The 26,970-nt window shown below is 42.0% G+C and overlaps 1 protein-coding gene across 1 annotated transcript in view; it reads right to left on the minus strand.

Moving 5' to 3' along the window:
- Nucleotides 1-26,970, minus strand: part of HPGDS (hematopoietic prostaglandin D synthase) — a 152,679-nt gene that overhangs the window by 47,738 nt on the left and 77,971 nt on the right. The window contains exon 2 of the mRNA XM_069743579.1: nucleotides 13,134-13,274. Within this exon, the coding sequence (XP_069599680.1) occupies nucleotides 13,134-13,266 (133 nt within the window). The 5' untranslated portion in view covers nucleotides 13,267-13,274. The remainder of the gene's footprint in view (nucleotides 1-13,133; nucleotides 13,275-26,970) is intronic.

Raw genomic sequence — 26,970 nt, forward strand, 5'->3', positions numbered from 1 at the left:
ATAGCAGTTTACAGTGCTGTCCCAAAATGTATGTCTTTGGAGTGTAGTAGGAAACCTACAAAAAGACAGGGAGAACATAGAAACTGCTTATGTAACACCCCAGGTAACTGGTTGTCACAGTGATGTTGCCTTCCTTTATGGGAGGGCGATATCATGCTTGGAGGCATGGAGGATTCCTTTTACCAGGTAAAGCACATACATGCAACACAGTCTGAATCCAGGCCAGAAGGGGGAGCTCTGAACCCGGATTCAGGGAAGCTTCCCTCAGATTGGTATATCCTGGTCTGGAAGAGGAGCTAGCTCAGAGAGAGTGGAGGAGAGAGGAGTGTGAGCAGAGAATGAGGCCGTGCAGCCACGTGTGAGCTTCAGCTCCAGGAAAGGAAGATAACCTGAAGGGTTAGAATGTAGTGAACATCTGAGGAATGAAGCACAGGAAAAGGAAAGGGCCTAGAGGGGAACTGTGACTGGGCACCCTCTGAGCCGAAGCGCTGGAACCGGGTACTGGGAGCCCGAGGTTGTGTACTCCAGGTCGCACAGCAGAACCGGAGGGCAAAGGACTAGTTTGCCCACACCTCAAGGTGAAGCAGTACACCAGGAGCCCAGGTCGTGATACAGACCCTATAAAAAGGCTTGCACTGCCCACCATACGGATAACTGTCCCAGGACAGGAGAGAGAGGACTTTGTCAGGAAGCCACAGGCAGCAAGGACCTCGCCTATGAGCGCGAGTAGGAAGGCTTATGGACCTCACCTGGGAGAGGGATCCACCTTTGCCTCCAGGCCGGCCGGACCATATCACCACCTGTTCCTGGTACCCTGGACTGTGGCCTGATACCACCAGTAAACCAGGTAAAGACGTTACCACCTTGTGTCCTCCGTTTATTTGCGGCATTCACCACCCTTGCCATACACATTGGGAGCCCTGGGGACCCTGCTTCACCTGTGGGAAGCGTCACCATCTTTGCTGCAGTAACATCACTCCAGAGGACCCCTTTAAACAGCGTCGGTCCCCTCTGACCGAGATCCACAGGTGGCTTCACGAACACAAACTTTATTACAACTTTATTACAACTCCCTGAAAAGACTATTCCCCTTTTACTTGGGTGCCCAGGGCCATGGACCGGATCGCTGCCACCGTGACCTCCCCTTTAATTGCCACCGGACCCGGTACCGAGTACCCCACGGCCCTGGAGGGCGACTCACAGATGTAGGATTTGAACCCAGTACCTCATCTCTATGGGGCTAATCACGAGTCACTATAATGTTCATTTCAGGAGATTGTTGCAAGTCAGATATGTTATGCATTGTATCTGACACACATTGCTGACTTCTGGCTAACACAGGTTATCAAATAGTATCCTATTGTCCTGCTCAGCTGCAGTGAGTTACAACCCTGAAGTTATATAAAATTCCTACTCTAAAACATTACTTATTCATACAAAAATGTATTAAAGTATTCTTTCTTTTCCACAGCTGCTATAACATATCTTCCCAGAGGAATTTCACTCTGTAATTTCACTCTGTACTTTTTTCCCTCGCACAGTTTGACCTTGAAGGGATACAATATTTTTGAAGCACACTGTCCAAACCTCTGAGATTTCTTTCAGCGAGCTCATCCCAAATAACTACTTTATCAGTGGCTTCTGCTTATTTTAAATACAACAGAATAAAAGACCAGGCACAGCAATCAGTTACATAGCTCTGAAGTGAGAATGTTACTCCTAATGAATATCCAATGTAAAAGTAGATTTTATACACAGTGGATTGTTTTTTACTGGCCTGCATAGTCCTAAAGAATGAAAGCATGATTATAACTAGTAAATTACAGCTGACCTAGTATTACATATAGGAAAGATATATATCTTGGTACCATGTTAGCCAGTGGATAGAAAAATATTTAGAACTAGCTGTAGTACCCGACTTCGCCTGGGTTAATAACTGCTGTTAGCAAAATAGAATGTGTTAATAAAACTTTATTCTGCACACAAAAACCACAAAACAAATAGATAGAAATGTAATTATTAAAAGGCAAAAACTAAGCTAATAGAAGCATTTCACAACATATATTTCAAAACCAGAGATATTCCACACAGATTTAACTAAAGTGTCCAAGTAATGTGAAGTAATCTTCTACTACTTATTCAATAGTCTTTTGATAAACGACATTCTTAGTTTTTTCTTCAGGTGCAAAGATGAACAGATTTTTGGCTGTTCCAACTCTTGAACAGGCCACATAAAGTTGACCATGAGAAAAGCATGGAGATTGAAAATCGATTCCAACTACTTTCAAGGACTGTCCCTGAGCCTTGTTGATGGACATAGCAAATGCCAGTCGAACAGGAAACTGTAGGCGTTTAAAATCAAAAGGCAAATCAGATGGAATGAGATGAATTGTTGGAATGAAAACATTTCCTGTGGCAGATCCTGTCAAAATAGTTGCCTCAATTACATGTGGAAACAGGTTCTTAATCAAGAGTCTTGTTCCATTACACAGCTTTGGTGGATCCAAATTTCTCAATAGCAGAATAGGTGCTCCAGATTTTAGAAAAAGGTTGTGAGGAGGAAGTCCTTGTGGCTCCAAGGAATTGAGGAACTCAGTTGGATAAAATAATGATTGAGCAGGGTCTATTACTGTATCCACTGACTTATAGGTTGTGCACACACCTGGAAGCAGATTTAGAATTTGAAGATTTATCTTGTTGACGCTGTCATTTTTGGGAGCTAGAATAGCCCTTTCACACAGCCAGCCAGAATTTTTGAAGTGGAGTTGAATGTTTGGAAAAACCTTTGCTTTCAACTCCTCAATGGAAGTCACAATGCAACAAAAGTTGCTTGGGAAGGTGATCTGTCCAGTGGTTGAGTTTACTGGTGCATTGACATCTCCAATAGTCAACAGCTGGCTCGAAAACAGTCCAGCAGAAACATTGCCTGTCATGTAGACCCTCATGTTTGTGTTCAGTGACATTTTCTTTACTTTTCTCCAAAGGTATGATGCTTTGAGACAAGCATTGAGTTCGTCTGCAGGGGTTGATCTTGGAATAACAGGTAGTTTTTGGCAGGTGACTAACAAAAGGCATGTTTCAAATCTCCAACCATTTCCTGTGCCCTGGTGGAAGAAATATAAGTTCTCTTAGTGGCAAGTCAGCCTTCTCTCTGCTGAGATGACTCATTGGCCCTTGAGGAAGCAGATCTTCTCTTATCTGCAAGCCTCGCTTCCCTCTCCTTAGAAAATTAATTGGCTCTTGAGGAAGCAGTTCTTGTTCTCTTGTCTGCAAGCCTCACTTCCCTCTCCTCAGTAAGTTCATTGGCTCTTGAGAAAGCAGCTCTTGTTTTCATGTCTGCAAGCCTCGCTTCCCTCTCCTCAGAAAGTTCATTGGCTCTTGAGGAAGCAGCTCTTGTTTTCATGTCTGCAAGCCTCGCTTCCCTCTCATCAGAAAGTTCATTGGCTCTTGAGGAAGCAGCTCTTGTTTTCTTGTCTGCAAGCCTCGCTTCCCTCTCCACAGAAAGTTCATTGGCCCTTGAGGAAGCAGCTCTTGTTCTCTTGTCTGCAAGCCTCTCTTCCCTCTGCTCAGAAAGTTCATTGACTCTTGAGGAAGCAGCTGCTGTTCTCATGTGTGTCAGCCTTGTTTCCCGGTCTTCACATTTTTCATTGGCCTTGTAATGCAGCTTTTCTTTTCGCATCAGCTGACATTCGTGCCATGGAATTCTTTTTCTTATGAGGCATTATTGTGGTAAAAATAGTCTGTAACTGGCAGTTTCTATATCCTCTCACATAGAGGTAATGTCACTGACATCAGCCTTTCCACCAACACACCCTAACTGACATGCTATTACCTCACACAAGCTTTGTTATACTGAGAATGTCCTTTGTTGCCTATATTAACCAATCAGAGCTCAGAATAATTAACTATAGCAAAATAGAAGCTGAGCTGTGATTGGTTGCTATTGGCAGCCTGATAAATCCCCAGCCAACAGGAAGCCCTCCCCCCTAGCAGTATATATTAGCTCACACATACACATAATTGACAGGTCATGTGACTGACAGCTGCCCTATTTCCTATATGGTACATTTGTTGCTCTTGTAGTTTGTCTGCCTATTAATCAGATTTTTATTTTTGAAGGATAATCCCAGACTTGCATGTGTTTTAGGGCTTGTTTCATGTGTCAAGTTGTGTGTGTTGAGTTGCGTGTGGTGACATGCATGTAGCGACTTGTGAGATGAGTTTTGTGTGGCGACATGCGTGCAGCAATTTTTTGTGTGTCGAGTTGCATGTGACAGGTTAGGCTACGTTCAGACTAGCGTTGTGCGCCGCTGCGTCGGCGACGCAACGCATGACGCACGCAAAAATGCGGCAAAACGCACGCAAAAACGCTGCTTTTTGCGACGCGTGCGTCGTTTTTTGCCGAAAATCGGACACAAGAAAAATGCAACTTGTTGCGTTTTCTTGGTCCGACGCTTGCGGCAAAAAAGACGCATGCATCGCACAACGCAACAAACAAAAACGCATGCGTCCCCCATGTTAAACATAGGGGCGCATGACGCGTGCGTCGCCGCTGCGTCGCCCGACGCTAACCCGACGCACACTAGCACAACGCTAGTCTGAACGTAGCCTTAGTGTAGCAAGTTGTGTGCAGCAAGTTTTGTGCATGGCAAGTTTTGCGCGTTTTATGTGTGGTGCGTTTTGAGTATGTGCAAGTTTTTTGTGAGGCAACTTTTGCATGTATTGCAACTTTTGTGCATGTGGCAATTTTTCCGCATGTGCAAGTTTTGCGTGTGGCGAGTTTTCCATGAGGTGAGTTTTGCACGTGTGGTGAGTTTTGCGTGAGCCTAGTTTTGCATGTGGTGAGATTTGCATATGGCGAATTTTGTGAGTGGCGAGTTTTGAGTGGCGACTTTTGTGTTTTGACTTTTATGTGGCGAGGTTGGTGTATGTGTGGTGAAATGTGTGCTGAGGGTGGTATATGTGTTCAAGCACGTGGTAGTGTGTGGCGTATTTTGTGTGTGTGTTCATATCCCCATGTGTGGTGAGTATCCCATGTCGGGGCCCCACCTTAGCAACTGTACGGTATATACTCTTTGACGCCATCGCTCTCATTCTTTAAGTCCCCCTTGTTCACATCTGGCAGCTGTCAATTTGCCCCCAACACTTTTCCTTTCACTTTTTCCCCATTATGTAGATAGGGGCAAAATTGTTTGGTGAATTGGAACGCGCATGGTTAAAATTTCACCTCACAACATAGCCTATGACGCTCTCGGGGTCCAGACGTGTGACTGCAAAATTTTGTGGCTGTAGCTGTGACGGTGCAGATGCCAATCCCGGACATACACACATACTGTACATACACACATTCAGCTTTATATATTACATTGAGAGTCCTCAGTGGATGATACCTTTTAATGGCTAACTGAAAAGATGGTAACAAATTGCAAAAAAAATATTTTTGAGACTACTCCGGTCCCTTCATCAGGCATAGACTAATACAAATTCTGAAGAATCACATATTTATGCACAGTACAGCATAGAAATAATGCCATAGGTAAGACATGTGTCGTGAAGCAGAACTTCCCTTACCACATAATGGTAGTTCTGCTTCACGTCACCTGTCTTATATGGCATCTTTTCAGTTAGCCATTAAAAGGTATCAACCACTGAGGACTCTCAATTCTAAATATTTTTCTATTATTACATAGGCATATACAGGAAATTGCAAAAATAAAAACTGTAATGTAGAGTAAACATTTGTCATATAAGGCTATATTCAAAAAACGTTTTTTAGTAGTCTTTTTGGAGCAGATATTCTGAAATAATCATCTACAAAATCTCTTGGAAAAAATTCATTTATATGGGAAATCCATTTTGGTATTTATTTGAGGAGTTTAACCTTTTTTGTCGGAATAGGTTTTGAAAAACACCAGGTGGTAAAAAGAAACTACATGTCACTTATTTGAGGAGGATCCTATAGGAAACCTCTCTAAACTAAACATTGTCTGATCAAAAAGCTGCAAAGAACATTACAGTAAAAAAAACTCTTCCAAACTGTATCAAAACTAGAGATGAGCAAGCACTAAAAATGCTCAGCTGCTCATTACTCGAACCGAGCAATTCCTAATGCTCGAGTGCTCATTTCAAGTAACGAGTATAATGGGAGTCAATGGGAAATTCGAGCATTTTTCAGACAGACCCTACAAGGAGGTCTGGAGGGCAGTGAAAATATTGAAATGTATAGGAAAAGTGTTGAATGGAAGGAGAACAGCATGGGGAAGACCCTTGGAAGCATCTCTGACTCCCACATTGCTGCTGAGAACAATGGTGTCACACTTTTACTCCACTTTAAGGATTGCCAATAAAATATAAAAAATCGAACAGGACTTGTTGCTTACAGGAAAAAAAGTGTTTAGAAACATTTTTTCCTTTATTTTGACTTGTTTATAAGGCAAAACTTAAAAAGTATTTTAAAAAAAATAATTTAAGTAAACCAAAATTGAATTTTTTATAACGTCTTTTTTTTTTAATTTTAGTGTAATTTTAGTGTAATTTATGAAAAAAGCAAGAAGTGCTAAAAATTAGGGGCTTAGATTAATCCTGTATTAGACATAAAGGAGGGCCTCATACAGTCATGACCAAAAGTATTGACACCCCTGCAATTCTGTCAGATAATACTCATTTTCTTCCTGAAAATGATTGCAAACACAAATTATTTGGTATTATTATCCTCATTTAATTTGTCTTAAATGAAAAAACACAAAAGAGAATGAAGCAAAAAGCAAAACATTGATCATTTCACACAAACTCCAAAAATGGGCCAGACAAAAGTATTGGCAACCTCAGCCTAATACTTGGTTGCACAACCTTTAGCCAAAATAACTGCGACCAACCACTTTCGGTAACCATCAATGAGTTTCTTACAATGCTCTGCTGGAATTTTAGACCATTCTTCTTTGGCAACTGCTCCAGGTCCCTGATATTTGAAGGGTGCCTTCTCCAAACTGCCATTTTTAGATCTCTCCACAGGTGTTCTGTGGGATTCAGGTCTGGACTCATTGCTGGCCACCTTAGAAGTCTCCAGTGCTTTCTCTCAAACCATTTTCTAGTGCTTTTTGAAGTGTGTTTTGGGTCATTGTCCTGCTGGAAGACCCATGACCTCTGAGGGAGATCCAGCTTTCTCACACTGGGCCCTACATTATGCTGCAAAATTTGTTGGTAGTCTTCAGACTTCATAATGCCATGCACACGGTCAAGCAGTCCAGTGCCAGAGGCAGCAAAGCAACCCCAAAACATCAGGGAACCTCCACCATGTTTGGCTGTAGGGACCGTGTTCTTTTCTTTGAATGCCTCTTTTTTTCTCCTGTAAACTCTATGTTGATGCCTTTGCCCAAAAAGCTCTACTTTTGTCTCATCTGACCAGAGAACATTCTTCCAAAACATTTTAAACTTTTTCAGGTAAGTTTTGGCAAACTCCAGTCTGGCTTTTTTATGTCTCGGGGTAAGAAGTGGGGTCTTCCTGGGTCTCCTACCATACAGTCCCTTTTCATTCAGACGCCAACAGATAGTACGGGTTGACACTGTTGTACCCTCGGACTGCAGGGCAGCTTGAACTTGTTAGGATGTTAGTCAAGGTTCTTTATCCAACATCCGCACAATCTTGCATTGAAATCTCTAGTCAATTTTTCTTTTCCATCCACATCTAGGGAGGTTAGCCACAGTGTCATGGGCGTTAAACTTCTTGATGACACTGCGCACGGTAGACACAGGAACATTCAGGTCTTTGGAGATAGACTTGTAGCCTTGAGATTGCTCATGCTTCCTCACAATTTGGTTTCTCAAGTCCTCAGACAGTTCTTTGGTCTTCTTTCTTTTCTCCATGCTCAATGTGGTACACACAAGGACACAGGACAGAGGTTGTCAACTTTAATGCATGTCAACTGGCTGCAAGTGTGATTTAGTTATTGCCAACACCTGTTAGCTGCCACAGGTAAGTTACAGGTGCTGTTAATTACACAAATTAGAGAAGCATCACATGATTTTTCGAACAGTGCCAATACTTTTGTCCACCCCCCTTTTTTATGTTTGGTGTGGAATTATATCCAATTTGGCTTTAGGACAATTCTTTTTGTGTTTTTTCATTGAAGACAAATTAAATGAAGATAATAATACCAAATAATTTGTGTTTGCAATCATTTTCAGGAAGAAAATGAGTATTATCTGACAGAATTGCAGGGGTGTCAATACTTTTGGCCATGATTGTACACTTTCTGTTCGAATTGTCATGTAGTGGTACTCCTATACTCATAAAAGCTATGCACTAAGTGAAAAGGCTGCCAAAAACTACAAGCTGGGTCATCCACACACCTTTCAAGGCACCATCTGTACTAACTCATTCAAATTTTGCTAAAAAAGTGTAGTTGTGGTACTTCTAAACTCATATCAGCTCTGCACACAGTGCCAGACCCGTAAAAATTGATAAGGGGGGTAATACAGTCATCAAAAGACTCTTGAACGCACCTACTTGTGGGTCTCATTAAAATATTTTGCATTTTGAACATATAGTTGATGTACACTTACACTCATAAAGGCTTGAACATATACAGGGTGGAGCGCGGTAATTTGCTTTTTTGCACTGCATGCTGTGGCGGCACTGTCGGTCGAAGAGAGGGGAGAGTGGGTGTGGCTTACAGTGGCTGATGGGAGATTTGTATTCCTCTGCCTTTCAGTTGCCATCATGCAGTGGACACGTGAGGAGAGGTCATTTTGTGTTGAAGCGTATTTTTCAAATGCCCACTCGATCATTGCAGTGCAGCGTGCTTTTCGTTTACAATTCGCTGTTCCTCCACGCGGACGTGTTCCTGGACGGCAATCAATTGTAAATTGGGTGAATGCATTCAGAACAGCAGGGAATGCGTCATGTGTACGAAGGGGACCTGAGAGAAGGATTACAACACCACAAAACATCGAGAGAGTTAGAGCAGCAGTACTGCAATCTCCGAAACGCTCTGCTCGGAAGCAATCATTTGCTCTTGGCATTTCAAGACGTTCTCTCCACCGGATTCTTCATGATGAACTGAATTTTCACCCGTATAAAATGTGCGTGGTCCAACATTTGTCAGCATGGGACTATTTGACACGGCGGACCTCTTGTGAAGACATGTTAGCAACGATACCCCGTGACGCAATTGTGTTTTTTTCTGATGAGGCACATTTTCACCTCATTTTCACTGTGTGGTGCGCCATATCACGAGTAGGCATCATTGGTCCTTATTTTTTTCAGGATAATGGTCGTGCCATAACTGTGAACTCCGAACGGTACTTGTCTATGATACAGGATTATTTTCAGCCGGCTCTTGAGGCAATGGAACTAGAGGATACATGGTTCCAACAGGATGGTGCCACTGCACACACAGCGAGGGTTACCATGAATTGTTTGAGGCAAATGTTTCCTGGACGGCTTATCTCTTTGAGGGGAGATGTGAACTGGCCAGCACGCTCACCAGATTTAGCCCCATGCGATTTTTTTCCTTTGGGGTTACCTGAAGTCTAAGGTGTATATCAACCGTCCCAACACCTTGGAAGACCTAAGGAACAATATTGAAGCTGAAATTGGCAGAATACCAGTGGACATGCTTGTTAGAGTTCATGAAAACTTCAGAAAACGTATGCAGCAGTGTGTGGATAGCGAAGGTCGACATTTGCCAGATACACTATTTAAAACCATGTAATTTAAAAATTCCATTACTGTTCAGTATAATTAAAATATAAAATAATTTTTTCTAATTATCATAATTTTTTTATTTAATTCCCAAATCAGCAAATTACCGCGCTCCACCCTGTAGTTGATGTACACCTACACTCATAAAGGCTTTGCACAAGGGGCAAAGCAAGTAAAAATTATAAGGCAGGTCATCCATACACCCTTGAAGGCAACATTCAAATATTGAACATTAATAACACTGCTATCATCTGGTTGGGTGGAAAAGTGAAGGCTAATCCAGGCTTTGTTAATTTTTATCAGAGTGAGCCTGTCAGCACTTTCTGTTGACAGGCAAAAGTGCCTCTCTGTTATGACCCCCAGGATGACACTAAAAACCCGCTCAGACAAGATGCTAGAGGCAGGGCAGCACAACACCTCCAAGTTATAGAGGGACAGCTCATGCCAGGTGTCATGCTTTGAGACCCAATAGCTGAAGGTCAAAGAGGAATTAAGGAGTACGTTGGTTTGGTCACTCATAGCTGATAAGCATTTTTGTTACACATAGCAAAACTGCAGTCCTTCTATGTGTAACACAAGCGATCAGAAGATTGCAGCATCTAGTATCCCATAGGTACTATTAAAGCAAGTAAAAGAAAAAGGTTTTAAAACTAATTTTTTAAAATTTAAAAAACAAAACTTCAAATCACCACACTTTTGCCCCATTCAAAATAAAACCATTTAAAAAATACACATTAACGCATTAACGCCTGCTCTATCAAGCTATAAAAAGAATTAAACCGATCGGTATATGGGCGTAGCCAAAAAAAATCAAAGCGCCAGAATTAATTTTTTTTAGGTTGCAGCAACATTGCAAGAAAATGCAATAACGAGCGATCAAAACATGGTATCTATCCCACAATGGTGCCAATAAAAATTTCACCTCGGTTCGCAAAAATTAAGCTCTCATTCAGACCCAGATCCTGAAAAATTGGGACTTTTTTGTTTTACAAACTTATACATGTTTGGTATTTACGAACTTGTAATGACCTGGGGTATCATAATGGCTAGTCCGTTTTAGTATTTAGTGAACATGGTAAGAAAAAAAAACAATTGTGGAATTCCACTTTTTTTGCAATTTCATCACATTTAGAATTTGTTCCTGTTTTCCCGTACATGATATAGTAAAACCAATGGTGTCGTTCAAAGGTAAAACTCATCCCGCAAAAAACAAGCCCTCACATGGCCATATTGATGGAAAAATAAAAAAGTTATGGCTCTGGAAAGAAGGGGAGCAATAAATGGAAATGCAAAAATGGAAATTCCCCTAATCTTTAAGGGGTTAAGTAGGCACAGTAGCAGGATAGTTGTGCCTAATATGGTGTCATCACTGCTCACCATCTTTGAGTCCTCAAAGTCTTGGAGAACCACACAAATGTCAGACACCCATGCCCACTCTTCTGTTGTTATGTGCGGAGGCTGACCAGAATACTGACGGGCGTGTTGGAGCTGGTACTCAACAACTGGCTTCTGTTGCTCACAAAGCCTTGCTCTCACGTGAAGTGTTGTGTTCTAGTGTGTGGGCACGTCGAACACCAGTCAGTGAGCTGGCACTTGCATGCGCTGCTGCAGCACTGCCAGAGGGGAGTTTGCTGAAGCTGACCAGCAGTAATGGGCGTTGACACAGCATACCTTGACCAGAAGTAAGTTTATGTTTAAGTAACTCTGCCACAGAGTGTGGTTTGTCTCCTTGAGAAATTAGCTTACGCAGTGCGTGTTCCTGCTTAGCTGAAGCAGCGCTGCAAAGCTTCCAGCTTTCGGCTAATAGGGACGACATGCTCAGAGATAATACATCGGAGATGAGGGATGAGGAGGAACAGGAGGGGGTGCAAGAACTAACGCATGATGCGGAGGAAACTCTGATAGAAATAGGTCCAGCAGTCCTCGGCGTCAGGAGCACATGTGCTGTGCCAGGGTGGAACTCGGCCCCGGCTTCCACAATGTTCACCCAGTGTGCAGTCAGTGAAATGTAGCATCCCTGACCCACAAGCACAGTTCAGATGTATGTCGTTAAGTGGACAATAACAATAACTATGTTGGTAAGGGCAAGGGTGATGTTCCTGGACACGTGTTGGTACAAGGTGAGGACTACACATAGGGGCAAAAAGTGGCAGATGGGGACTGAGTACCTAGGGACCACTGCCACCATGAGTCGGTTGAAATCCTTGTATCAACACAGCAAGCAGCCTGGAAATGTGCCCGTTTATGGTTTGTGTCTTTGGGTGGGAGCAAGCTTTCTCTTTCTTTCCAAGGCATGGGATAGGGATAGCTGAACACTGTGCTGGGACAAGGATTTGGATGGGCCTGATGATGGTGCATCAGAATATGCAAGGACAGGTGCAGGATGGGAGGCATCAGCACCAGTGTCATGGACAGGGGATTGGGAAGCACCTAGCACAGGGAAAGAGAGAGTATTTGCTGGCACCAATCGTGGACCCAGGCATTCAACCTACTGAGTCGGATGCTTAGATGACATGTGCCTGATTATGCTGGTGGTGGTTAGACTCTTAGTGGTCAGGCCCCTGCTAATCTTGGAATGGCACAGGTTACAAATGACCATTTTTATGTCTCAGAGCGCTCATTAAAAAACTCCCAGACAGGGGAACACCTAACTCTTTGACGGAGTTATGCCATTTAGCGATTGGGTTAATTCTTCATTTATATTGATAGATCAGGTGATTCTGAACGTGGCAATACCAAATATTTGATTTTTTTTATTGTTTTATTTTGAATGAGGTGAAAGGGTGGTGATTTGAACTTTTATTTTTTTTAATTTTTTAATATTTTTAAAAACATTTTTCTTTTGCTTTTTGCATGCTACAATAGTCTATATAGGAGACTAGAAGCTGCAGTATTTTGATAGCCTCTCCTAAAAACAGGCGATGATCAGATTGCAATGGCAATGACAACCACAGAGGTCTGCTGATGGGGTCACTGATGGGCAGGAAGATTGACAGCAACATTTAACCATTTAGCAGCTGCAGGTGGATCGCGATTCCACCCACGGCTGTTGCGGGCACATGTCAGCTATATAGATCAGTGGTCATGTGCCCAGAAATGTGCAGGCTCAGCACCTTAGCCTGCACCAAACAGTAGGAATACGACATGTGCGTATTATTACGGCACATGTCTGAAAGGGGTTAAACTACCAGAGGGCTGAACCACTACATGAAAGGATTGTTACCATCATCTAGTGAGCATTTTATATCAATAGCACCTTTAGAAATATATTTACTTAGAAAATTGGTGATGTGCCCAATACTTATTTCACCCTCTGTATCTATATATCTATTTGTGAAAACTTACGTAATATCTTTATTATAACTTTCACATTGAAATTTAATCCAAGTATGTATAGCTTTATAATGATACATTAGGCTTCAGAACTTACCATCTTTGTGTGCAGGCCAGTCATTAAAGTCAATTCGATGGTCTTCGAATTCAGTGTTTGTGTAGTTCAGCAGGTAACGGATAATCTCTGCTCTGCCTCTGAAATTGAAATATGTCAGCTTGTAATTCGACATGATCAATCCTGCAACAGAAAAAATACATAAACATATGAGGATTGAATCCATTTTAAATACAATATATGAGAAAGTAAGCATTTTTAAACTGTAATCACCTGTGCTCTTGGGACGTAATGCTCGTATTCAAACACTGATTGTAGGGATTTTAGCTCACAGGTAAGCGCTAATTTCAACAAAGTCAAATATCTTCATGCAAATATAAAATAATTTTTATTGCCTTTTTCTGCACTTCGACTGAAATTACTTTCTTCAGCACAAGAAGACACAACATAAACAGTCTTTTCTTCGGGCAAGGCAAAACAAAGGAATGTTGTCATTTGGCCCACTGTTAAATATGAAAGGGAGGCACTGAGACAGTTGAGTTGTAAAGACACCTATACCCGACTATCTCACTTCCCCATGAGTGCATATAAATTGGAGTTGGATAAAATTTTACAGGATGCATTTGATCAGGGAACCATCAATAAAAAGATCTTTGATGGTTTAACAGTGGAATTTCCGAAAATTCCAACATTGTATTTATTGCCAAAGATCCATAAGGATCCAAAAAATCCTCCTGGGAGACCAATTGTCTCCGGGATTGATGGCCTTTGTGACCCAATCTGTAAGTACATTGATTTCTATCTGAAATCTATGGTGGAGACATTACCCTAATATAAACGAGATACCACAGACATGTTAACCAAAATAGAGGGTATGGTTTTGGAGCAGGACATGTGGCTAGTAACAGCAGATGTCGAGTCATTATACACTTGTATTGCACATGATGATGGTATGGGGGTGGTCTGCTTCTTCCTGGAGAACGGCAACAGGGATGGCCAGACTTGTGATTTTATTGTTGTTCTGTTGCAGTTTGTTCTGACCCACAATCTGTTTATTTTTAAAGACCAGTATTACCTACAAAAATGTGGTACTGCCATGGGGCAGCTTGTGCCCCAGCCTATGCCAACCTGTTTCTCGGCCTATGGGAGAGATCCATATTCCATCAGGATGGGGTCTTTGCTGTGGACCGGGGGCAGTGTTGGCATAGGTATATTGATGATATTTTTTTCATTTGGCAGAGTAGTGAGAAGAGCATTGCCGAATTTGTGGGTCAGCTCAACTGCAATCCGTACAACATTAGGTTGACATACAAAGCACACAGACAGAAAATTGATTTTTTGGATATCTATCTTGAGGTAGATGAGAGGAGGACGTTGCACACAGATGTATTCAGGAAGGCCACTTCAGTGAATTCCTTGTTGCATGCGTCCTCCTCCCATACCACACATACTATCAAGGCCGTCCCAATTGGTCAGTTTCTCAGGATGAAGCGGATCTGCTCAACTGATCAAAAATTTGAGGCTCAATCTGAGGATCTAAAAAACAGGTTTAAAGCCCGAGGATACAGCAATCGCTGCATAAAACAAGGATACATTAGGGCCAAAAAAACAGAGAGACACCAGTTACTGTATAAAAAAGAGAAGAAGACCAGATCTGAAAATAATATCAGATTTATCTCCACATACAATTGTCATTGGAAATGTATGCAGGAGATAATTAATGCACATTGGCCTGTACTTCTCACGGATTCTCTTTTAGCATCAAATATTCCAATGAGACCATGCTTTACAGCCAAACGGGGAAAAAGCATCAAAGATCTATTAGTAAAAAGCCACTACGTGGCAAAGACCATCAATCCTCTAAATCCAACTAATTGAGGCTCAATTTGGGGATGCTATCCCTGTGGGGATTGCAAGGAAAGGAACTTGATTAGGGGCACCCATTTTATGTCATCAAACGCAGAGAAAAAATTTCAAATTCGACATCACATATGCTGTAGTAGTACGTTTGTTATATATCTGGCCACATGTCCCTGCTCCAAAATATATGTAGGGCTCACGTCACGTCAGCTCCACGTTCGTGTAAGAGAGCACGTAAGGGACATTATAAATGCACGCGAGGTTGATGACATCCGTACCCTGAATACCATCCCCAAACAATTCCATATGGTCCATGGATGCGATCCCAGGGGTCTACGGATCATTGGGATTGATCAGGTACAGTGGGGCAAAAAAGTATTTAGTCAGTCAGCAATATGGCAAGTTCCACCACTTAAAAAGATGAGAGGCGTCTGTAATTTACATCATAGGTAGACCTCAACTATGGGAGACAAACTGAGAAAAAAAATCCAGAAAATCACATTGCCTGTTTTTTTATCATTTTATTTGCATATTATGGTGGAAAATAAGTATTTGGTCAGAAACAAAATTTAATCTCAATACTTTGTAATATATCCTTTGTTGGCAATGACAGAGGTCAAACGTTTTCTGTAAGTCTTCACAAGGTTGCCACACACTGTTGTTGGTATGTTGGCCCATTCCTCCATGCAGATCTCCTCTAGAGCAGTGATGTTTTTGGCTTTTCGCTTGGCAACACGGACTTTCAACTCCCTCCAAAGGTTTTCTATAGGGTTGAGATCTGGAGACTGGCTAGGCCACTCCAGGACCTTGAAATGCTTCTTACAAAGCCACTCCTTCGTTGCCCTGGCGGTGTGCTTTGGATCATTGTCATGTTGAAAGACCCAGCCACGTTTCATCTTCAATGCCCTTGCTGATGGAAGGAGGTTTGCACTCAAAATATCACGATACATGGCCCCATTCATTCTTTCATGTACCCGGATCAGTCGTCCTGGCCCCTTTGCAGAGAAACAGCCCCAAAGCATGATGTTTCCACCACCATGCTTTACAGTAGGTATGGTGTTTGATGGATGCAACTCAGTATTCTTTTTCCTCCAAACATGACAAGTTGTGTTTCTACCAAACAGTTCCAGTTTGGTTTCATCAGACCATAGGACATTCTCCCAAAACTCCTCTGGATCATCCAAATGCTCTCGAGCAAACTTCAGACGGGCCCGGACATGTACTGGCTTAAGCAGTGGGACACGTCTGGCACTGCAGGATCTGAGTCCATGGTGGCGTAGTGTGTTACTTATGGTAGGCCTTGTTACATTGGTCCCAGCTCTCTGCAGTTCATTCACTAGGTCCCCCCGCGTGGTTCTGGGATTTTTGCTCACCGTTCTTGTGATCATTCTGACCCCACGGGGTGGGATTTTGCGTGGAGCCCCAGATCGAGGGAGATTATCAGTGGTCTTGTATGTCTTCCATTTTCTAATTATTGCTCCCACTGTTGATTTCTTCACTCCAAGCTGGTTGGCTATTGCAGATTCAGTCTTCCCAGCCTGGTGCAGGGCTACAATTTTGTTTCTGGTGTCCTTTGACAGCTCTTTGGTCTTCACCATAGTGGAGTTTGGAGTCAGACTGTTTGAGGGTGTGCACAGGTGTCTTTTTATACTGATAACAAGTTTAAACAGGTGCCAATACTACAGGTAATGAGTGGAGGAAAGAGGAGACTCTTAAAGAAGAAGTTACAGGTCTGTGAGAGCCAGAAATCTTGATAGTTTGTTTCTGACCAAATACTTATTTTCCACCATAATATGCAAAAAAAATGTTAAAAAAACAGACAATGTGATTTTCTGGATTTTTTTTTCTCAGTTTGTCTCCCATAGTTGAGGTCTACCTATGATGTAAATTACAGACGCCTCTCATCTTTTTAAGTGGTGGAACTTGCACTATTGCTGACTGACTAAATACTTTTTTGCCCCACTGTACATGGTGGTAACGGGAGGGAATGTCAAACAGTTGTTGGCACAGGTGGAATGTAAATGGATTGTGACTTTAGATTCCATGTCCCCTGTGGGATTAAATGAGAAAATAAGTTTTGCCCCCTTTCTATGAGAGCCTTTGTTCTTCTGCGTCCTTTTCTGTGCTGACTGTGATAATAATTCTTGTGAATATTTTTTTAATTCTTTTTAATAAAATTTTTTTTATTTGAGTATTTTTTCTGTCATTTATGCTTTTATTTATTTTTTGCATCCCTAGACTGGGTTTCCCACATTTGGCGTTTTGTGGCTGTTATTTGTGCTATAAAATTAAAGAAACTAAGGAAGATAACATCGTTGACTTATACCAGGGAGTTCTACTTGAAGATGATGTAAATTTATTGGAAGGAGGAATGGATGGATCTATTCCTTCTCTTGTATAATATTATTATCATTTTGGTAGGTTGTTGTTTGAAAATGTTGCCATATTATGGGTGTTCTCTAGCATGGTATTAATTAATATGTTTTGTCTATCATGTTTTACATTAAGCGCCTTCATTTGTTAGTTTATTATGTACTAGTTCACATAAAACATTATAAGTATATATTTATATATATATATATACATATATATATATATATATACATAGCATGTATTAATGGATCGTATAAATGGGTGTTATTGATTTTTCAGCATCATTTTTGCACTTTTGCACTACGCACTTTATTGTATAATATTGTCATATATCATGGTATTAATCATTAATTGTTTTTAATTCACCTGTCAAAATTCCAAACGCTTTGTTTACCATCTCTGTAGCTATCCCTGGCTATTATAGTTTCCAGCGCTGAGACAGCTGTCATGCGCATGCGCCCTACACCCGCCAGGAAGTCCTCGCATCTTCGGCTTCAGTCTCCCAAGCGCGCATGTCCTTGATGTCAGCAGGGGATTTCCCCTTGACGTGCGCTCCTGGTGAACGCTGGGGAGCGAGAATTACTTCCGGCGGAAACTGTGGTGCTCCTGCGTACTATGGAGATGCCGGAAAATAGGCGCTGCTATAAAACGCCGGGTTTGGGAGACTGTTTCATTCCCTCTTTGAGAAAGCCTGTCCGAAACGCGCGTCAGGGGGTTATCCAGGGTCCCAGGCAGTTGGTTACTCTCATCATGGGTAAGAAATCTTGCTAACTAAGGCACCTTATATGTCTTTTCTCTCTTGTTTCCTTCCCGTGTGGGTGACACTTTGTCAGTATGGAAAATTTCTATTAACTGTGCAGTTTGATTGTATGGTGCTTTATACTATATAATTATATGAATCAAGCCTGTAATATATGGGGCTTACACCATACTTCACTGCATACAGGATTGGTGCTGTTTATTAATACCATGGTGACACTATGAATATTTATCTTTTTGCCTGGGACTTATGTGCTTTTTACAAGGGTCTCTTTTTTCCTTGTATGTATTTTGTATTTAATAATTTCTTTGTGATAATTGGAATTTATTTTTGTAATAAAATATTTTGGTATTGATTTTACTATATTGTATGGAACTCCATTCTTTGCTGTTTTCTAAATTGTATTGGGAATATACTTTGCTGTCCTATCATTTACATGGGTGAAATTAGAATTTAGACATCTGCCATATGGGACTCATGTTATCTCTGTGAGTTTTCTTGTAAAACAAAGAAGTATCGTTTCTCTTTGCGGAGAGTGACATGATAACCATGTCGAGGTGAGGAGACTTAAAGCCGAAATGCTCCTCTGGGAAATATGCAAATTGTCTCTTCAGAGGCTCGCTAAAGGGTCAACATTGACTGTTAGGATTGCTTCTTCCAATAGGTGGCACTAGAGTTCTAGTCCTCTTCCTCTCTGAAGAGACAACTTGTAAAACAAAGAAACTAACAGTCTCGCCGGTCTCAGTGTCACAGGCAGGATGAACTCATGCACCTTCTGAGCTATGTAAGCTGCTTTTCATCAGGCCAGTAAGATCTGGGGGCGAGTATAGGAGTGTGGCGCCCCTTAGGGTCCAGTCGCGACAGAGGTACTGCACCTCAACCAGAGGTGTGGTGCCCTAACTCTCTGGTAAGGAGGGGACACTGTACAGAACCCTAACACTTGCACCCATCACTAGACCTCTCCAGGCCAAGGAGAGATTAGGTAGAGGGTGTGGGTGGAGAAGGAGGACAAGGGGAGGAGAGAGTTAGGAAGTCAGAGGAGTTGTTGAGGAGAAGTGGAGTAGAGCAGACGTGTGAGTCTGAAGCTCCTGAAAGTCTGAGAAGAGGTAAAGAAAGGAAAGAAGCTCTCAGAGGGAACAAAGGGGTACTAGGGGCACGGGTAGCATGGAAACCACCCGTGGGGCCCGCATCCACACTGACCATCGCCAGGTGGAGGAACCAGGTTGCAGTAGGGGAACCAGTCCCTGATCTAGTGGAGGAACTACAAGTCCCAGCTAGGAACTCGAAGGCTGTCATGTCTGCAAGTGCGACAGCCACATGCACATCTATTTTGCCTAAAAGTCAGACACAGAGGGTCCAGGGAACAGTAAAGATGTTGCCCGACAGGACCCGCGATTACCGGCTTGAGACACTGGGTGTGAAGCACAGGGCAGGAGAGGTGAGAGCCAGCGCAGTGAGTTGGCCAGGGAAGGCACATACTAAGGGGGTTTTGGACAAGTGCCCCAGGTTACTGGAGAATTGGCTGGAGTACTGACCTGGAGGACAGAGCACCACAGCTGGGGAATAACATCTGAACTGTGAGTAAAAGTGTGGAAACTGCACCCTGCTGTGTCCTCTAATTTCTCTCCTGCATCACTCGCCCTGCCCCACTACCCTCCATCAATAACTTTACCATACACTTCTTTAACTGCCCTGGGGACTAAGCTCTACCCATGGAGAGCTATAACAACTCTGCTGCATCACCATCTGCCCCAGAGGACCTGAAGTGCAGCGTAGGCTATTTCTGGCCGAATACCACAGGTGGAGTCATGAACAATCCCCTTTCCTATATACACTTTATTATCTCTTTTTTATCTTTAATTGCGTGCCCAGGGCCATGGACCGGGTCACCGCCGCCGTGACCACTCCTTTAAGACTCATCCGACCCTTTTCCGAGTACCCCATGGTCATACCAGGCATTGCAGGAACGACTTTTCCCATCTAGGCTGTCTGGTCACTTCTAAATTCTAGACCTAGAAACTAATCAAACAAGCTACTTAGTAACCTAGTGTTACTGGTACAGACTTCCTGGGACTTACATTGCCGAGAACAGCTACCTTGGTGATATGTACACACTGTCAATCACTTTAACTGACGCCTTCTTATTATGCTGTGTAGGTAACATGCCATGTATGTGTGTAATATGCCATGTTTTTAACATGCAGATTATAACTCATGCAATGCTCTCCTGGGAATTTAAATATGCAAATATCCACTTCAGAGAGGAAGAGGACTGGAACTCTCATGTCACCTAATTGTAGGAATTCTTAAAGTCAGTATTGACCACTTAAAAGGCCTTGCCACACAACATAGGATAAGAAACCAAAACCAAAACTCCAAATACAGGTATTGATGATGATTCTGTGGTGAAACTTACAAAATAATGACCCTACATTTGATAAAATAAATTTACAGCCGACTGGTACAATGATGAGAAGTAAAATGGAGCCACAATACGCAAATCTTTTCATTGCTAATCTTGAAGATTACTTTTTGTCCTTGTGCCCCAACAGGATTTTGGCCTTTTACGGTTATAATATTTCAATAATCTAACCAACCAAAGGCTAAAAACATGAAGACGCAGAAAGGTATTTCTGTACCAGAAGCCAATTGACCATTCAATATACCTCTAAAAAAACTCTATTGTCTACACAGTCAAGCCATGAGGTACAATTGAATATGTTCTAATCCTATAGACAGAAATATACACACTTTTGATTCAGGGCTATCACTCAATTTTATTTATTTTATTTTAGAGCCACTAAAATACACAGGAATCATTTCCTACAATACAAAACTGAACATGAAATCAATTGGGTGCCTTGAGAAGTCAATCCAAATCTGGAAATGTTGAGGTGAGCAGCACAGACACTATAACCACGATTACAAACAGATGCCTGATTAAAATCCCTTGTATAAGAGATGGTTCCGTCACCATTTTTCATCAGCCTGTGGTCAGAGGCCAGTAAGTAAGCACCAAATGACTTAGGCTTGGTTCACATTGCGTTAGCAGCAGCCCGTTCAGCACATACACTAACGGGCTGCTGCTAGCGCAAGTGCCAGCGCTATATCACGCTAGCGCAGATGGAGCTTCTGCTAGCTCCATCTGCGCTAGCAGTGACGGACCCAGAAACGCTGCAGCCAGCGTCTCGGGTCCGTCACTCAAATGATGGCACATTGCTAGTGCACGCCCATTGTGGGCATGTGCTAGCGATGCGTTCGCCATTGCATTCAATGGCGGCATTAACGGACTACGTTATACCGCGTTATGCCGCGGTGTAACGTAGTCCGTTTAACCTTGTCAATGAACGCAATGTGAACCTAGCCTTAAATATAGTTAATTGGTGCTCATTTAACACTGTGAAATCTGCTTGTGTAAATGCACACTAAATGTTTCTGTGTGATGGTGCAATTTGTTACCATTTGTGGCTTAATTTTAAATTTTTGCCCAGGGCTATACTTTGTCTGAAATTAGCTCTGGCAGTAGCTTCTATTGAAACAAACTCAGAAAGAGGGTAGAAAAGGTCCAATAGCTGGATGATCTAATGGATAGAAATGTCCAAGAAGGATTGGAGATTTTTCTTAATAAAATCCTCACTGCACAGTCTATAACAATCCCGAAAAGAAGGAAGAATTGTAAGCATTTAAAGAGACCAGGACGGATAAACACAGAACTTAACCCCTTTACGAAATGTGCCGTAATATTATGTACATGTCGGACTCCCCCTGTTTTATACCGTCATACAGGAACCACATCACTAATCCCGCCCATCAGTGACCTCGTCACATGATTGCGGGTCACTGATGGGTCGGCATGACAACCAGAGGTCTGCAGCTTTCCTCTGTGATTATCATTGCCAGATTGCTATGAGCGCCGTTCTGTGGTCAGCACTCATGCCAAGTGAGAATTTCTGCTACACAGGCGATTTGATCATCGCCTGTGTGTACCAGAGGCGATCAATGTACTGCAGCTACTAGTTTCACATAAAGACTATTGAAGCATGCAAAAAGTTAAAAAAAATGTTTTCAAAAATATTAAAATAAAAAAAAGCTCAGATCACCCCCTTTCGCCCCACTCAAGATAAAACAATAAAAAACAAATCAAATATACAATTATTTGGTATCGGGGTGTTCAGAATCGCCCGATATATCAATATAAAAAAGGAATTAACCCAATCGTAAAACAGCATAGCGAGAAAAAAATTAAAAACGCCAGAATTACGTTTTTTGGACACCGCTATATTACAATATAATGCAACAACGGGCAATCAAAAGATTGTATGTGCACCAAAACATCATCTTGGCATGCAAAAAAATAAGCCCTCACCCAGCCCCAGATCACTGGAATGGTACAGGTCTCGGAAATTGTACCATTTTTTTTTTTACAAATTTTGGATTTTTTTTCACCTCTTAAATAAAAAAGAACCTATACATGTTTGATGACTGTGAACTCGTAATGACCTGGGGAATCATAATGTCCGGCCAGTTTTAGCATTTAGTGAACATGGTAAAAAAAAAGACAACAACTGCGGAATTGCACTTTTTTTGCAATTTCACTGCACTTGGAATGTTTTTCCTATTTTCCAGTACAGTACACGATATGTTAAAACCAATGGTGTTGTTCAAAAGTACAACTTGTCCTACAAAAAACAAGCCCTCACATGGCCAGATTAACAGAAAAATAAAAAAAAGATGACTCTGTGAAGAAGGGGAGCAAAAAAACTAAGTGTAAAAATGGAAAATGGCCTGGGGTTTAAGGGTATGTGTCCACGTTCAGGAAACGCTGCGTATTTGATGCTGTGTAGAGCCGCAACGTCAAACACGCAGCATCCAGATATTACAGCATGGTGGAGGGGATTTCATGAAATGCCGTCTCCACTATACGGTAAATCACGCAGGCGGCAGATCCGCGTAAACGGACATGCGGCACGTCTTTTCAGAATGCAGCATGTCTGTTTACAGAGCGGCGACGCTCCGTTGCTGAGCCGTAAATTTCCCATACATAATCATTAGATGCGGTAAAACCTCATCTAATGATTAGTGAAATGCGTAGGAACTGCGTTAATACAGCTTACTACGCATGTCACATGCCGGAAGCCCCGTGTCCACTGCAGTTCTCACGATAACTTAGCTTACTGCGAGAACTGCTGTGCACGTGACCGGGAATTATCTCTGGTCACAATAGGCTGGTGCTAGAATGTAGGTGATTGCTGGAGAGTTACCTCCAGCGATCATCTACAAGCTCTGTTATGTCTGGATGTCAGGCATCCAGATGTAGAGGGGGCTGGACTTGTGTTGGGACACTCGTTATAGGATATCTGCAGACAGGGAGTATGAATTTGGTTTGTTTGTTTTTCTTGCTTTTTTGCAGGATGAGGGTCTTCAAGAGGACTGAGCCTACAATAAAAATATGGTCAAAAAATGTGTGTAATCATTTCATTAAAATACTTTATTTCTAGAGTCTGTGTTTTATTTACACTTTACTAGGATTAATAATGGATAGGCATCCCACCGCTACTCGGGAGTGGGAAGAGAGAGGCTAAGCACAGGAATTGGCGCATCTTATAGATGCGCCATTTCAGGGGTGGCTGGGGGCTGGTATTTGTAGCCGGGGGGCCAATATCCATGGTCCCTCTCTAGGCTATGAATATCAGCCCGCAGCTCTATGCGTAGCCTTTCTGGCTATAAATTATAGGGGGACTCCACATCATTTTTCTTTTGGGGTTCCCCTATTTTTATAGCCAGTAAAGGCTACGCAGACAGCTGCGGGCTGATATACATAGCCTGGGAAGCTCCATGGGTATTAACCCCTTCCCAGGCTACAAATATCAGTCCCCCAGTCGCTGGCTTTCCCTCTCTGGCGCAGAAAATTGCGCGGGAGCCCACGCCATTTTTTTTTTTCAAATTTTTTTTTAAATTAAACATATTGCATTTAAGGCCGGGGTAAATACCCGACACTGCCGCGGGCACCCAGGACCAGAGCGTTAAGCTGCATAGAAATACATGCAGCCGCACACTCTGGTCCCGAGTGCCCGCAGCACTGTAGCGAGCAGTGAAGCGAGAGACTTGTGTGAGTTTCTAGCGAGTGTGACCCCGGCCTAACGCAGATTTCATGGGTGTATGTGTCTTTATTTTAGGCCGGGATCACACATGCGAGAAACTCAGATGAGTCTCACATCTTAATTGGCACTTGGGACCAGAGCGTGCGGCTGCATAGAAATACATACAACAGCACGCTCCGCTCCCGAGTGCCGGAGACAGTGCTTGGTATTAAGATGCCCGACTCGTCCGGGTTTCTCGCATGTGTGATCCATCTATCGTAGCTATCTATCTATCGTATCAATCTATCGTATCCATCTATCGTATCCATCTATCTATCGTATCCATCTATCTATCGTATCCATCTATCTATCGTATCCATCTATCGTATCCATCTATCGTATCTATCTATTAATCTATTATCTATCTATCAATATATCTATCGATATATCTATATATAGATAGATATATTTATAGACAGATATATCAGTAGATAATAGATAGATGTATCGATAGATAGATACCATAGATAAATACGATAGACAGATAGATACGATAGATGGATATGATAGATAGATATGATAGATAGGTACGATAGATGGAATACGATAGATACATACGATAGATAGATATCTATCGTATCTATCTATCTAGCTGTGTGTGTAAACATTATTCTTCAATGGAGTATGTAAATGAAGAGGTTGGACAAGAAATGACATCACAATTTTTTTGTGTATCTTTATTTAGTTTACAAAACACACACAAATCCACATGAAAAAAACGCATGAAAAACGCATGTAAAAACGCATCAAAAACGCAGGTGACCTCAGGTGCAGATTTGGTGCAGATTTTACCTGCATCAAATCCTGAGCAAATTCTGATGCAATCCTGAAAGTGGACACAAACCCTAAGGGGTTAAACACTTGTTAATAAGGAAAAAAAAATAAACTAAATGGAATGAGGGGGCATATATAAAGAATAATGTATTGCTGTTTGCAGGGAATGCAGGGCAGGCATTAGAAGAGTAAAGCCAGTAATGAAGTGAGGCTTGCAAAGAAGATCCAAAGAAGTAAAGAAGTATTAGGGGGGTATGTCAAAAGCAATAGAAAAGTCAAATATGCTATAAGATTTTCACAGGATGAAAAGGATGAAATGGTCAAAAAGGATGTTGAGAAGGCCAAACTTTTAAATTCCTAATTGGCATCTGTGTTCTCTAAGAAACCAATTGTATCATCAACTGATCTTCACACAATCTATAAACAGAGAGATGGAGAGAGAACACTTAGCTAATTTAAATAAATTTTAAATCTCCTGGACCAGATGAATTACATCCTAGAGTACTGAAAGAGTTAGAATAGGAAATGTATGAACAACTAGTCACAATCTTTGAAAAATCCTGGAAACAGGGTAAGTCCCCGTTGATTGGAGAAGGACAAATGTTGTCCTTCTCTTTAAAAAAGAAAGAAGATGGAGCTAGGATATTACAGGCCAGTGAACCTTACTTCTATACCAGGAAAGATCTTTAAACAATATATTGAACAGCATGTAGAGTGGGGAAAAAAGTATTTAGTCAGCCACCAATTGTGCAAATTCTCCCACTTAAAAGAGGAGAGAGGCTTGTAATTGACATCATTGGAAGACCATAACTATGAGAGTCAAAATGAGAAAACAAATCCGGAAAATCAGCTTTTCTGATTTGGCAAGATTTATTTGAAAATTTTGGTGGAAAATAAGTATTTGGCCACCCAAAAACATGTAAGATTTCTGGCTCACACAGACCAGTAACTTCTTCCTTAAGAGTCTCCTCTGTCCTCATTGTCTGTAGTAATGGCACCTGTTTGAAGTTGTTATCATTATAAAAGACACCTGTACACAACCTCATACAGTCACACTCCAAACTCCACTATGTTGAAGACCAAAGACAAAATTGTAGCCCTGCACCAGGATGAGAAGACTGAATCTGCAATAGGCAAGCAGCTTGGTGTGATGAAATCAACTGTGGGAGAAATAATAAGAAAAAGGAAGACATACAAGACCACTGATAATCTCCCTCGATCTGGGGCTCCTCACAAGATCTCACCCCGTGGGCTCAAAATGATCACAAAAACAGTGAGCAAAAATCCCAAGACCACATGGGGGACCATGTAAATGATCTGCATTGAGCTAGGACAACATAACAAAGTAACTCACTACGCCGTCAGGGACTCAGATCCTGCAGTGCCAGATATGTCCCTCTGCTTAACCAGTACACGGCCCATCTGAAGTTTGCTAGAGAGCATTTGGATTATCCAGAACAAGAAAATGAGAGAATGTCATATGATCTAATGAAACCAAAGTAGAACTGATTGGTATAAACAAAATTTGTCGTGTTTGGAGGAGACAGAATGCTGAGTTGCAACCAAAGAACACCATACCTACTGTGAAGCATGGGGGTGGCAACATCATGCTTTGGGGCTGTTTCTCTGCAAAGTGAACAGGACATTGGATCCGTGTACATGAAAGAATGAATGGGGCCATGTATCGTGAGATTTTGAGTGCAAACCTCCTTCCATCAGCAAGGGCATTGGAGATGAAACATGGATGGGTCTTTCAGCATGATAATGATCCCAAGCACACCACCAGAGCAATGAAGGAGTGGCTTCATAAGAAGCATATGAAGGTCCTGGAGTGGCCTAGCCAGTCTCCAGATCTCAACCCCATAGAAAACCTTTGGAGGGAGTTGAAAGTCTGTGTTGCCCAGTGACAGGCTCAAAGCATCACTGCTTTAGAGGAGATCTGCATGGAGGAATGGGCCAACATAACACCAAC

The sequence above is a fragment of the Ranitomeya imitator genome, chromosome 1, assembly GCF_032444005.1.
Source record: "Ranitomeya imitator isolate aRanImi1 chromosome 1, aRanImi1.pri, whole genome shotgun sequence".
Classification (NCBI taxonomy): Eukaryota; Metazoa; Chordata; class Amphibia; order Anura; family Dendrobatidae; genus Ranitomeya; species Ranitomeya imitator.